Raw genomic sequence first — 14,899 nt, forward strand, 5'->3', positions numbered from 1 at the left:
AACTATAAATATATTAAATTAATTTAATTAAAAAAAAAGAAAAGAAAAAGGATCTGTCTGTGCCACAGCTCCCACGTAGGTTGAAGCTACAGCTTGTATTCAATTCATGGCTTAGGAACTTCCATATGTTGTGAGTGAGGCCATAAAAAAATTTTTTTTAAAGAAATAAAATATGAGTGGAATTCCCATCATGGCTGAATGGTTAACAAATCCCACTAGGAACCATGAGGTTGTGGGTTCGATCCCTGGCCTCCCTCAGTGGGTTAAGGATCTGGTGTTGCGGTGACCTGTGTATACACCATGTAGGTAGGTCACAGACGCAGCTTGGATCCTGCATTGCTGTGGCTGGCAGCTACAGCTCCCATTAGACCCCTAGCCTGGGAACCTCCATATGCCACGGGAGCAGCCCTAGAAAAGGCACAAAGACAAATTAAATAAATAAATAAATATGAGCAAAAGACTTGAACAGGCACTTCACCATAAAGAATACATATGGATGGCAAACAAGTCCTTGAAAAGAAGAAAAATACAAATTAAAATCCTGACAAGATATCTCTAGACCTATTAAAAATGGCTAGTTTTGTTTTGTTTTAGGGCCACAGGTGGGGCATATGGAAGTTCCCAGGCTAGGGGCTGAATTGGAGCTGCAGCTGCCAGCCTACACTTCACCACAGCCACAGCAATGCGGGATCTTTAACCCACTGAGCAAGGCCAGGGATAGAACCTGCATCCTCATGCTTACTAGTTGGGTTCATTACCACTGGGCCACAACAGGAACTCCCAAAAATGACTGATTTTTTTTTTCCAATACTGATAATACCAAGTGCCAGAAAGGATGCAAAGTAACTGGGACGTTTAAGTATTGCTAGTGTAAAACTGAACAGCCATTTTAGAAATAGTTTGGCAGGTTTTTATAAACTTAAACAGACCACTTACCATTTAACCTAGTAATCTTATTCCTAGATATTTACCCTAGAGAAATGAAGATTTATGTTTACACAAAAACCCCTACACAAATGTTTGTAATAGCTCTATCTATGATTGCCAGAAACTGGAAACAACCCAAACATCCTTTAAGACATAAATGGATAAACAAATGGTAATATATCCAAGTAATAAAATATTCAGTAGCAAAAAGGAATGGACTATTGATACATGCAAAAACTTAAATGAATCTCAAAGGCATTCCACTGAGTGAAAGAAGCCAATATTCAAAAGTTACATACTCTATCATTCCACATCTATGACAATCTCAGAAAGACAAAACTATAACAACAATGAACAGATTGCCAGTGGTTAAGGGAGAGAGAGCTTGTAATTATAAAGAAATAGCATGAGGGAGGGTTTTTTTTCTTGAGGTGGGGGAGATGTTTTGGAACTGTTCTATATCCTGATTGTGGTATAAATGCAAATATATACACGCATTAAAACCCATGGAAGTGTATACCAAAAGAAAAGATCAAATTTTACCATGTTAATTTTTATAATAAAAGTAATACAAAGAAATATTCTTATGTTGACTTTTAAAATGTAGGGCATAAACTCAATAAGATTTGAGTGTCTAGGTAACATCAAAGATTAATTTGACTACAAAATATAAACTAGGAAAATAGTGATATACTCACCACTGCTTGCCCCTCTACAGTTTCCATTACTAGAATCCATAGGAAAATCTGAAAGGAGGTGACAGAATAAATAAATCACAACATATTCATTATTATTTCAAGAATTCCCATATTTAAATTTAATTCAGTCACAAGTTGATTTGGGTAGAAAACCCAGGTGTCTCAAGGAAATTCATTCTTATTAGTGTCATGAGGTTGGCACTCTCTCATTTGTATGTCAGATAAGTACAAGATGTATTCTTTCATGTCATTGAACGTTGATATACTCTTTTAAATCCCCATCAACTGTACATACTATTTCAGGGTTTAATAACCGAAGTTTTTCTTAAAATGTGTGAATTATGAGTGTCTTATAACAATAAAGCCTATGCATTTATTAGGTACTCTCCCACCACTTGTTTCTTGATGACTAAAATACTAAATACATCTCTTCCATAAATACATTGAAGTAAATACACTTTACTGACATACATTTTAATTCTTAGTGCTTAAGGAAACATGCAGAAAGCATTCTTATGCTCTTGGTTAACTGAAGACTAAACAGTTCTGTAGCAGAAAGGAAGCCTACCATCCAAGGACTACTCAAGCCAGTGCAATTAATAGACATAGTAATAATTGGAAATTGCCATTGACTCTTTTTGTGACCCCATAATCCCAGGAAATAGTAAAATGATAAATGGTAATGAAAATGGTAAAGCAGTCTCTGATGAATAACACTGAGTACCCCACCAAAGTACCATGCTGAGAGATGCTATACCTAATCTTATATTCTTATTGATACTTCAATTCACTACTCTTTTATGAGCATTTTACATTTATATTAACACTTTATATTTCAGTGGGTTATGAATCCAACTAGCATCCATGAGGAAGCAGGTTCAATCCCTGGCCCTTCTCAGTGGATTAAGAATCTGGCATTGCTGTAGCTGTAGGGTAGGCCAGCAGCTATAGCTCCCTTTCGACCTTTAGCCTGGAAACTCCCATATGCCTTGGGTGTGGCCCTAAAAAGACAAAAAATAAATTTAAAAAAATTAAAAGACACTGTATCCTAGGAGTTCCCATTGTGGCTCAGTGGTAATGAGCCCAACTACTATCCATGAGGATTTGGGCTAGATTGCTGCCCTTGCTTGGTAGTTTAAGTATACGGCATTGCTGGGAGCTGTAGGGTAGGTCACAGGCATGGCTCAGATCCTGTGTTGCTGTGACTGTGGCATAGGCCAGCAGCTGCAGCTCCAGTTGGACCCCTAGCCTGAGAACTTCCATATGCCGCACCTGTGGCCATAAAGAAAATAATAATAATAATAATAAAACTTTATCCTAGGAAAGATAGCAGTCACCAAATTTAAAAAAAATAGATAAGCAGGCAAGGAATACTTGATTCTAAAACATTTGGTTCCATTCGGGTCAGATACTATGAATTTAATGACTTTTATTCTATTCAAAGACTACTCATCATAAGTATATCCAAGTATTAAAGTACTGTGCCAATGGTTTTTATATTCCTGAATAAGTCTAATAATCACATGCTGACATGAGATGATTTATACAAAAATGATCTGTGTAAATTAAAAAATTGTATTATCCACATTTAATTGTTTAATGTTAAAAGGTTGACATAAAAATGAAAAATAAAATTCTTTCTTTCCTTGGAACAAGAAAAACCCCTTTGAAGCAGCTGAACATGAGAGATTGGTTTTCTTTTTCTATTCTTATTCATAGGAAAATGTTTCTACATTTTTTTAAAGTGCTTAGATATCATCTGTTAGAATTATAAGCAATCATAAATAATCCCCAAAAAAATGTTTTCAAAAAGTTAAATTTAGGAATGCTAACAAAATTATTCCAAATTAAGAGAGTAGGTATTATTAATAAGTTTTATACCCCAAGGATTTCAAGGTAGGGATCAGATCATAAATAAAGGTTTCCAGAAGAATTCTAAAGAAGCTCAGGAAGGAAGGGAGGGTCTCCTTTTTTTAAATTTTTTTTTATTTTTAATTTTTTTAATGTCTTTTTAGGGCCGTACCCACAGCATATGGAGGTTCCAAGGCTATGGGTCCAATCGGAGCTATAGCTGCCAGCCTATATGCCACAACTATAGCAACACAGGATCTGAGTCACGGCTCAGTGCAACACTGGATCCTTAACCCACTGAGAGAGGCCAGGGATCGAACCTGTGTCCTCATGGATGCTAGTCAGATTCGTTTCTACTGAAACACGATGGGAACTCCAGGGAGGATCTCCTGAATAGAGAATGGCAGGTGCAAACATATGGGGTGAGAAACGACAATACTCATCAAGGGACCTGCGTGTCTTATAGTGAGGCTAAAGAGTTGTAAGCAGAGAGAAAACTAGAGAGGGAAGAAGGCCTGAGATCATGAAGGCAAGAGGCAGATACCAAAGGATTTTAAGCAACAGCTTTGTATTTCAGAAAAATCACCATCATTAGAATATGGAATAAGCAAGCCAATTATCAGTCTATCTCCATCATTCATGTAAGAAATGGTGAGGCCCAAACAAAGAAAGTAGCATTAGAGACAGAGGGAAGGGAACTGCATTCAGAGTAGATCTAATAGTACCTACTGAATGTGTAGGATAAAGAAAAGGGTGGAGCAAGGCTGACTTCAGGGCTGGAGTATGGGTGTGGGAATGCTTCTCAACAATATAGAAAATACTAGAAGAGAATAGGCATATGACGGTAAGGAAATGAAGAGTTTACTCTGAGGCCTGCAGAGACTGAGGAGTTAGACACGAGACTGGAATGCATGTCCTCTGCTGTTTCAGAAGTGCAGAGAAGTACTTTTTATCTCTTGGGATCCATTGTCCAGGGCTGCCTGTTATTCACTTAAGTCATACACAAAAGGGCTTTTGAAATATTATGAAAAAGACTTGTTCCTTTAACTGCAATCTGATGGGCAAAAGACTGAGTTTCTCTATAATATTAGAATTATCTATTACTTCCTAAAAGAGAAAGTATAGCTTAGAATCGCTCTGACTTGAATCTTTTTTCTATTAACACCTTTATGAACTTGGTTCACTTCTCTCTCTCTTTTAGCTTCCCTTTCTGCAAATAGGAAGAGCAATAGCTACCATGGAGTTATTAGCAGAATTAATTAACATGCATCACACACTTAGAACAGCACCTGGAACATATTAAGTGTTGTTAGTTCTTACTCTATGGCTTCTAATGATTCCTATCCTGAGAATGATGTCCTCTTCCCAATTGTTTGTTGCTTTACCATTCATCACCCACTTGACGTGACTGTTCCTTTTGTTCTTCACAATCTCAATGTTAATGTCAAATGACTTGCTCAAGGCACATCATTAATGGTAAATCTGGGATTCCAACTGAGGGCCTATAACCCCAAAACTGATTCTCTTTCAATTGGAGGCATATAGTCGATTCTTAATCATTCAAAACTATACATCTATATGATGGTTCTTGATCTCCTCTGTCGATACATGTAGTAGTAAGAGAAAGACAAATATAGTCAATTTTGCCATTTAGAGCAAACAACCATTTAGAATTTTGTAGGAACAAGATAAAAATGAATTATTAAAATGAGATTTGGGTAGTTCCCATTGTGGCTCAGGAGGTTAAGACACTGACATAGCATCCATGAGCATGCTTGTTCAATCCCTCACCTTGTCAGTGGGTTAAGGATCCAGCATTGCCACAAGCTGCGGTGCTGCAGTATAGGTTGCAGATGTGGCTTAGTTCTGGTATTGCTGTGGCTGTGGGGTAGGCCTCAGCTGCAGCTCCGATTCGACCCCTGGTCCAGGAACTTCCAGAGGCCACTGGTACAGTCATAAAAGAAAAAAAATAAATAAATAAAAGGGATTTGGAGACTACATAAGATACCATTACCACTAATAATCATGTCAGCTATTAACAGAATACCATCACATCCTAAGATACTCTTCCCTAACCCATCCAGAATGGCTTTCAATATTTTACACGATGAAGAATCTTTAAAATCGTTTTCTCTCTAGTCTTAATATAAAATTTCCATTTCTCCTTTCCATTCCATTTTCCTCCTCCTATCACACTAAATAATTCTTCCTTCTTGGTATTTGGCCCCTCAAATATTTGCACACCAGAGTTAAAGAAAAGGCTGCCTGTTCCCCAGAATGTGGAGAAATGATTAAACAGCAGCCCATGCATGTAAAAGTTGGCACAGCTCTGCCAGGCGAGAAAGGGCTGGGAGAAATCTGCTGAGCAAGAACTGGGGTGACAACAAAAAACCAGGAATGACTGAGGAGTGATTATAAAGCCCTTGGCATGGCAAACCATACGGACTGCATAAATTGCTGTTAAAGATCATCCCATAAAATTTCTTAAACACTGAATGTCTACTTTTCTGAGAAAAACTATTTGTAATTAACAGACATCCATTAGACTCATTCTTTCCTCCTGTTGCTCCCAAAGGGATTTGTTCTTGAGCCTGAGGTCCAGGTTGATTTGTGTAAAATGAAATATTAAGTACATATTCAAGAGAAGCAAGATCTTTTCCAGTTCTCAGTGTAAAAAGCTTATTTTCCAGAGCTGACCTGATAAAAGTGCTAAGCTGTATTTGCATGTACCAACAGACCATGTTCAAAAAAAAGAGAAGAAAAGAATCAATTTGAACAACAGTAATAACAGTAAAATAGCAACAATAACAGCAGCAGTTTATTAAGGACTTACTATGTGCCCAAAACTACATATGCTGTTTCATTTCATCTTCACAGTGCTCATGGGATGTAGGCAACATGTCCCCATGCTACAGATCAGAAAACTTTGAGTTGGAGAGGTTATGTTATTTCCCTATAGTAATAGTTAATGAGGCAGAATCAAGATTCGACACCTCGTCTACCCTACTCCCAGCCCCTACCCTTTACTCACCATACAATAATAAAGATTTGATTAATATCTTAATTAACTGACTGAAACACTAAACTGAATTCTCAACTAAAGCAGATAAGGCAGTTATGCATGCAGTCATAACTCTACAGTAAACATAAAATGTAGAAAAGAATAAATTTAATGTGAATGTATTGGTAATAATCAGGAGGATATGGTCTTTTCTTTATAAAAATATGCTTGCCCTTAATTGACAGAACACTGTAAACCAACTATAATGGAAAAAATAAAAATCACTAAAAATAATAACAATGAAAATTAAACCTTGGCTAAATAAATAAAAATATGCTGGCCCTTAATATTAAAAAAAAAAAGTAGCTTGAAGTAACGTTCCATTTCAGTAAGATTTTGCTTTGTAAAATGTCCTTAAACTTGTTGGTGGAGTCATAATATACTGCATGGAACAGATCTGCAAAAATGGTAAGATCTGAAAATCCTCTAGACATTGAAGAAATATAAAAAAAATTGTTCCATTCAGAGAGACCTAATTTTTATAGTCTGCTAGATTCTAGACATAAGACCTCTGTTTATACCTCGAAGAAAGGGGAAAAAAAAACACCCTGATTCTTGAACTATCATATCCTACTGAACCAAGGAGCATATTGCATCGTAAATTAAACTGGCCACATGTGGTAGTTCCTAAGTAATTCCAGGTGCCTGACAGTTTGACCCAGGAGAGGGAATGTAATTTTCATCAAGCTGGCCTTGGAAGCCAGGGGACCCTTCAGGCTAGAATCCACCCCTCCATTCTCCCTCCCCACCTCCCTTCAGCTCCCTCCTGCCACCATAGTCTCTGATTCACACTGAGGGTTATAATAAAGGGAGGGGGAAGGGAAACCATCATTAAAATATGGTTCTAACTGCCACATACCCCTACTTCTTTTTTCTAGCAAAGCTGTCAGCAAAGCATTTTAAAGCAGCTTAGCAATCAGGTCCCAAGGACTGACAAATTGTTTCCATGCACGTCCTATTTGAGTGCTTCAGTGAGGCAATTGTTCTACATTTGGTCCATGATGATAGGTAACTCAGGGACACTTAAGGAAACTGCTTCCCATCCATAGTGACCATGGCTTTTGAAAGCCATTAACCTTGCCAAACCCCTCTCATTTGAAGTCCATTTCTAAGAGAGGTTTCAGAGCAAGAGGAGGAATGCATTTCAGTGTGAAACGTAGCCACCTCATTCTTAGCCTTTGGCCTGAGAGGAGTGCCAGCATTTAACTGATTCTAAGTGCCTGGCAGACCAGGGCAGCAACTGACTGAGCTCTCCCAGCGTCTGCACAGCCTACGACATTAATGAATATGAAAGCTCTGGAGTGGTCTTTCAACCCAAAGATTAATAAGAAATACATTTCTTTCCGATTATATTATACAACCAGTTGTTGGTTTGTCATTAAAATCCAGACAAGAGGTATATTCGATGGTGATAAACTAAGTGAGGTGACCATCAAGAAGCTCTTGAAATTTCTGAGCTATTTTGGCTTTGTAGCTATTTATACAAGTACATTCCCCCTCCCCATTCACTATATGTTAAGTTGAACAATGTGCATAGAAAGCAATTTTCCCAAACCAATTTCCTGACTACTAAGAAATATTATCTAGAAATGGACTGAGGATGTGAGCTTAGGTGGAGCAAGTTGAGAGGCAGAAAAAGAAAAATGTGATGGCCAAGAAATGAATAGAGAAGGACATCTAAGGACAGAGTTGACGTGGGGAGGGTCTGAAAGAGGCCCAATCATAAAAGATTTGGTTTATTTTTAAAGTATATGAAGGCTGAAATTTGAGTCTGGGATTAATTGGTAGGAATGATACTGAGTTAGAACTAAATGGACCATAATGAACTAGGTTTACTTGGGGTCTTAAGAGTTATGACTGCCATAATTAGACCAAACACTAGTGAGAAAACAACCTGTGATTGAGTCCATTTCATGTAGAACAGCAGTAAAGTTTTACAGTAGAGAAAGATTTAAATGAATCTGTAGTTGATGAACACAGAGAAGGGGCATGAAAAAGGGTATTAAAGACAAATTATTTGCAGAGCATAAGAGTGGGATAATGGGTGAAATTAAAAATAACATTACATGAGTGTATGAAGATAACACACATTAAATATAACTCCTTTCATCCATATGTCATTTACAAAATGACTTGAAGGCATGTGGGATTGTGAAAAGAGCCCAGCAATTTCACCCTGCCAGCTCTGTGGCTGGAGCAAGTCACAGAAGCTAATTAGCAGTGCATAGCAATGTTTCACAGCTATTTCAGTCTGGAATGGAAGAACAATTTATCTCATTGAAAGGAGGGGAAAATTTAAGGTGAAGCTAATTGCTCAAATTGGATGTTGAGCAAACACATACCACTAATATCTGCAAGTTGGAATAAGGTTACTGAAATTATCTTGGTATTTTTAATGATTAGAAGAAAATGGTGCTTCAGTTTTCTGTTTTCACCGTATAATCTTGACAAGCAGCTAAACATGAAAGATATATAAAACTGATGCCTGAGAATGCAAGAGAATCAGGCAAGAAAGCTCAGTGATTATAAACAAATTAAGAAAGTAAGAAAAGAGCATCACTATACAAGATATGGTTACTTGGACATGGAAAGAATGGAAGTGAAGAGGCACTGTGGAGTGGAAGTGTGATGGGAGTGGATGAACAGGTCACCAATTGGAATGGAGTGTATCTATTTGGACGGATGATGAGATGAGAAAAAAAGGTGTGGTGTTCAATAGAGGAGTAACTAAGAGAAAGAGAAGTGATCCGAAGAGAAACAACAGAATTAGAAGTCTAAGGGCAAGTAACAAGGACCCTTTAAGAAGTGAGAGGATGGAAGGCAGGGGAGGAGGCTGGGTAGTGCCAGGACTCACCTGCTCCATCGGCAGTGACAATGGCCTCTGGAGAAATGCATACGCCACGGTCATAAACCGGCAGCTCTTCGCAGGCCAGGCTTTCCGGCCACGAGTGGCGGTACTTGATGAGAATGGGCTCACAGCCCTGCCGGGCCCGCTCGCACACAGACTTGCAGGGCTTAATAGGCTCGTGTTGGAAGTCAATGGTGCAGATGGGCGCGTACATGGCACAGAGGAAGAAGAGCAGATCCGGGCTGCAGTGGGTGCCCAGCAGACCTTCGAACTGCTCGATGGCCAGGATGGCGTTGGCCTGAGTGCTGTGGTGCAGGTGGTTGGGCATCTTGGTCATGTTCCATGGCAGAGACTTGCACAGGGGGATGCGGACGGGCTCACAGGCTGCAGCCCGGGCTCCAGGCACGCGGAGCAGGCAGAGCGCCGCCAGGGCAAGCAGCCCAGCCCGGAGCAACAGCATGCCTCCTGGGCTGCCGCAGACCATGATCCCGGCAGGACGGGGCAGGGTGCAGCAGTGCAGAGGACGCCGAGAGGCCCGCTCCGCCGGCTCCTCCTACCCCTGGAAGTGGACACAATGATCTGTGAGCTTCTCCTCCCCCGGCAATCTCACAGCTTCCTTGGATCAAATTCCCCCAATGGGGTCCCACGAGCTTCGCTGAGCTCCAGCCGCCGCCGCCCCAGCCGCTCTGGCTGCTCTTTCCCGACGTCTAAGCCTTCTGGGGCCGCAACATCTATTTATTCCCCCGCTCCCTCTGGCAGAAGCATCAGACTTCACAGATGAATCAGATGAGAGGAAAACAAGAGGAAGCGAGGGAGAAATAAAAACAAAAGTAGAATTCAGCTGAGGTAGTTGGAGCCTCGGGGTGTCACGTCCCCTGGATTACAAAAAGGTGCTAAATGAAGCAAGAAATTCTCCCAAGTGAGGAGGACCAGAGGCTGAAGGCGGGGGTCGGGGAAGGGGTCGGGGGCGGGCACAGAGAGCAGGAGAAGAAGGGTGCAGTGAGAGTCTGCAAGTCCTTGGAGGCTGAGCAAAAAGATCCAATTTGGGGTGTGAGCTGTGGCAGCTGCAGAGATCGCTGCTGCCAAGAGGGACCGGCAAGAGGAGCCTAGACGGGAGGTCTGTGCCTCGGACCCGCCGCCTTCACTTTCCCACCTCGGGACCCGAGAAGCAGCTCCGCCCCCATGCAATCTCAGCCCTCCAGCGCCCGGTCCTCTTCCTGGGAAGGGAGTTGGGGGATCCGGAGACAGAAGGTCTGCGGGTTGGAGGCAGAGAAAAGGGAAGCCTGGAGAAGCAGTTGGGTTGCGATAACCCAAGAAAGAGCGGACTTGAGACAAGCACCTCTTCCCCGCCCCCACACGGGCGAGACCCGCCTCCCCCGCACACACACACGTATTCACATAACCTGGGTGCAAAGGAGAGCCCCCAGGCCCTCACTGTTAAACCCACCCCAAATTCTCACGAAGGAGTGCTCTCAGTTCCCCACTTGAGAACCAGCGGAGCCCCTCTTTTTCTCTGGAGATACTTCCTTTAAGCAAACTACAGCTTCACCTCTGTGATCAGCAGTTCTGCAGAAAGTCAGACCTGAGGGCCAAGACAAGCAACGGCACTTGAAATGTCCAAGTCGCAGAAAACACGGACCGCTGCAGCGATGCTGGAGCCTTATTATCAACCTAGAGCTCCAAACCACAGAGGTCTGCATTTTGACTAACTAGGTGGGGGGAAATTGCCTTTCATAAAAGGAGAAGAAACGCCATACATAATTATAAATCGGGTCACCAGACGCAAGAATCAGAGTTTTATTTTTCTTTTTAATTTTTTTCCATTTGCTTTGCAGAATTTGAACTTTGAGCTTTGCCTTTTGAGCTTCAAAGTGAAAACTAATTGCTTTAAAGTATTTGGGCTTTTTTTTTTTCCTCCTGATTTTATGCACTAAAATAAAATGTCACTTCTATTTCACTCTTCTCAACAATAGTTTCACCTAACACTTGAGAGAAAGGTATAAGAAAATTACACCACACTGGTGATAATAATGATGATAATAACAATAAAACCCTTTCCATCCAAATGAGTTCAATCTAGAAAAGAAAATGGAGAACAGCTTCCCTGTGGGTCTGCACTAATGAGCTGCCTCTCCTCCTCCCTCTCCCCCTTTCTCCCTTTTCAGGGCACATTGTAAATGGAATGACCTGCAGAGGCCCTCCTACCCTGCCCTTTCAATGGGAAATCACTGAGCAAAAGGATTGCAGAAAGTCAGAAAACACAGCCTTCATTGAGAAGAGAAGGAAACAAACCCTAAAACAAAACAGGAAGTCACCTTTGCTCTGCGTCACTGAAACATTTCACTGCTTTAATCTAGCCATTTCTCACAGTCAATAATAAGCAGAGAAAAGATGCTTCCACTTTAGAGCACCCAGTGAGATGGTTTCTGTTCCCTAGTATTGACTTGACAGGACTTATAAAATGTCAGTGCAAACTTGAGTTTAGGGGGTTTATCTCTAAAATGACCATAAATGGCTGTTTGTGATTGCAGTAATTTTTTTTTTTTTTCAGAAGGAAGTTTGTTCCACTTAGGGGAGAAAAAACAAAAACAAAACAAACAAAAAACAGATGGCAGATAGAGAGTCATTTAAGTTAGCACACAAACTTTGTCTGGTCTAGAATTATTTACTGTCATTTAAGAAAAGAAGGCCAAAAGCTATATAAATGAATTAGATGAAAAATGATTTAACAAGTAAAATTTAGAGGGAAAAAACAAATTTAAAAACAGTCAAAAGTAGAGTTTTCGGGAGCCCTGTAAAGAAAATGCGGGTGGAATTTTCAATAAATTAGAAGTAAGGAGTAGGTTATAGTAAGATTGTTTGATAAATATATTTTCTTGTTCATCTTAAATCTTAACAGTATGAGAAAAAATGAGGCAATTGTTTCAGTGGTCCTACAACTATCTGAAATAAAGTGTGTTTTCCTTCCCCTGCACAAAAGTCAAATATCGCCTTTGTCTATGTCCTCTCACATTTCCCTAATCCAAGTTCATCTTTATCAAACCCCAAAATAAATTTCACTCCTTCCCAGAAGCCTTTTTGAGTCCCCTGCCTGGTTCTGTTCATTCTTCTAGTTGGTTCCCTTTGAACTTGGTTCATTTTTCACAAATTATTTTTAGCACCAATTCATCACTTCAAAATTTTTTCTTCATTATTTCATCTGAGTGTGCTCTGCCTTTATAAACAGCATTTTTTTTTTTAAAGAAGATAATTCATCATCTATTTCTTTTGAAAAAGTCATTTGAGAAATTTTGGCTGATGAAACTTGGAATGCAGTATGTATCTTTTTAGGGCCACAGGTGCAGCATATGGAAGTTCCCAGGCTAGGGGTCAAATTGGAACTGCAGCTGCCAGCCTATGCCACAGCCACAACAACTCGGGATCCAAGCTGCATCTGCAAGCTACACCACAGCTCACAGCAACGCTGGATCCTTAACCCACTGAGTGAGGCCAGGGATCGAACCCACATCTTTATGGATGCCAGTTGGGTTTGTTACTGCTGAGCCACAACTGGAACTCCTGCAATATTTTAAATATTAAACTTTACATGTCTTGCAGAGACGTCAGATATAAACTGGGTAAATTATGATAGCCAGCCCTGAAAAAGTAGACTATCTGATCATAAAGGAAACATAAATGAGATATGGCAGTTTATGCTAGTGCCTAAGCTGTACCCCCTTAACTGAGTGCCTCCAAACAGGCCCACATTAGAGAAAATTAAGGGAAGAATGAAACCTGGTTCCTCAGGGGAAATAGGTCACAGGTAATTTGTTTCTCTTATATTCTATTTTACCATTTTATTTAACTGACAGGACACTGATCTTTGTGTAAAACTGCACCTGGGCTACATGAAACTGCTTTAGACATTTCCCTATATCTGGTGAAGAAGTTTCAAAGTAGACAATCTGTAGGCCACAAACAAGGGGCTGGAGAATTGGAGCTTTTAAGTAATATTTTGATAGGCATGCCTATAGTGATCTTTTAGAACTCACATTTTAGAACTAAGGATGATAATCAAAGAGTTTTTTTTGCAATGGATTTTCTATTTGAGAAAGTTATCAAGGTGGCGAATGCAACTTATTAATGTACCAATGCCTTGCTGGAAATAAATCTTATGAAAATTAGATTCCAGGACTTTGAAGAGTCCCTCAAGGCTCATCCGGTCAGTTTCTTCAAGGGAAGGGGGCACTTCAGAGTAACTACATGGCACCTGGCTCTCTGGAAGCTGCAGCATAGCAGCCCCTAGTACCTAGTTGGGACTGTGGGTCAATTCCAGGCTCAACAAACTGCTTAGGAACTAGACCCAGACCCAGTCACAGCCAGTCTTTTTAGAATGCCTCATGCCACAGGGTCAGTGGCATTCCATTTAACTTCCTGTGGAGATATCACACAGGAAGAGGTTATTACTGTGAAATAGCCGTACTTCCAAAATTTGTTTTATCAATTAAAAAAACTTTGCAGTGTCTTATTTTGTCAATAATTTAAACACTAACATTATTTTTCATCTGTTTAAATACACTTTAAACTTACCCCAGGTTTGTGTTTGTAAGACTAACCACATCTGTCCTATAAGGAAAGGTGAAGGGGAAGTTCTGACTGTGGCTTAGCGGTAACGAGCCCCTCTAGTATCCATGAGGACGGAGGTTCAATTGCTGGCCTCCCTCAGTGGGTTAAAGGATCCGGCGTGGCCGTGAACTGTGGTGTAGGTCACAGATGTGGCTCAGATACAACGTTGCTGTGGCTGTGGTGTGGGCCAGCTGCTGTAGCTCCAAATTGATCCCTCGCCTGAGAACTTCCATATGCCATGGAAGTTTTTTCTGTACCAGCTGAGCAAGCATCAGCCCTTGGTGCCCAGAGAACTAGTGTTTATTGAGTATCTACTATGTGTGAGGCACATAAACTGTACCACACTTTGCCAGAGGTATTAGTTCCAAAGATGAAGAAACTGAGGCTCAGAGGAAGGAATTTCATGAAGCTCTCACAGCTGGCTAAGGAGCTGCAGAAGTGGGACCTGAATCCATGCTCTTTCACAATTCCAACAAGCACACTTCTTCCTGGGCAAAAAGGAGCTGGGTATGGGAAAGACAGGGCTCTCTGTAAGCCTGGGTCTCTGTTGGAACCCAACCACACTGGTGGTCAGTCTCTGGTTCTGCTTCCCAGGAAGAGTATGCAAAGCCATGCACTCCAGAGAAACCTTCCTACTTCATGGCCTCTGTCCCAGCTATTCAGCAGACCTAGTAATTCCTTGAATTCCACTTTGGGAGGATCTCACCTCTCTAGTCTCCAGGCAATCCAATAGCACTTCCCACCTGTTAGCTATACCACAGTAAGGCCATGACTCTCAAACTGGAATGTGCAACAAAATCCCCACAGGACTTCTGAAAACACGGATTGCTGGGGCCCATACAGAGTTTCCAATGTAGTGGGTCTGAAGTAGAGCATGAAAATGTGCATTCCTAATATGTTCCCAAGTGA

The 14,899-nt window shown here is 40.8% G+C and overlaps 1 protein-coding gene across 1 annotated transcript in view; it reads right to left on the reverse strand.

Moving 5' to 3' along the window:
* The window catches only part of FRZB (frizzled related protein), a 38,992-nt gene extending 28,293 nt beyond the window's left edge, over nt 1–10,699 (reverse strand). Inside the window, exons 1-3 of the mRNA XM_047773022.1 lie at nt 10,539–10,699; nt 9,392–9,944; nt 1,626–1,673 (exon numbers count right to left, since the gene is read on the reverse strand). Of these exons, the coding sequence (XP_047628978.1) occupies nt 1,626–1,673; nt 9,392–9,869 (526 nt within the window). The 5' untranslated portion in view covers nt 9,870–9,944; nt 10,539–10,699. The remainder of the gene's footprint in view (nt 1–1,625; nt 1,674–9,391; nt 9,945–10,538) is intronic.
* Nucleotides 10,700–14,899: the final 4,200 nt, after the last annotated feature.

This window comes from Phacochoerus africanus, chromosome 3 (genome assembly GCF_016906955.1).
Source record: "Phacochoerus africanus isolate WHEZ1 chromosome 3, ROS_Pafr_v1, whole genome shotgun sequence".
Taxonomy (NCBI): domain Eukaryota; kingdom Metazoa; phylum Chordata; class Mammalia; order Artiodactyla; family Suidae; genus Phacochoerus; species Phacochoerus africanus.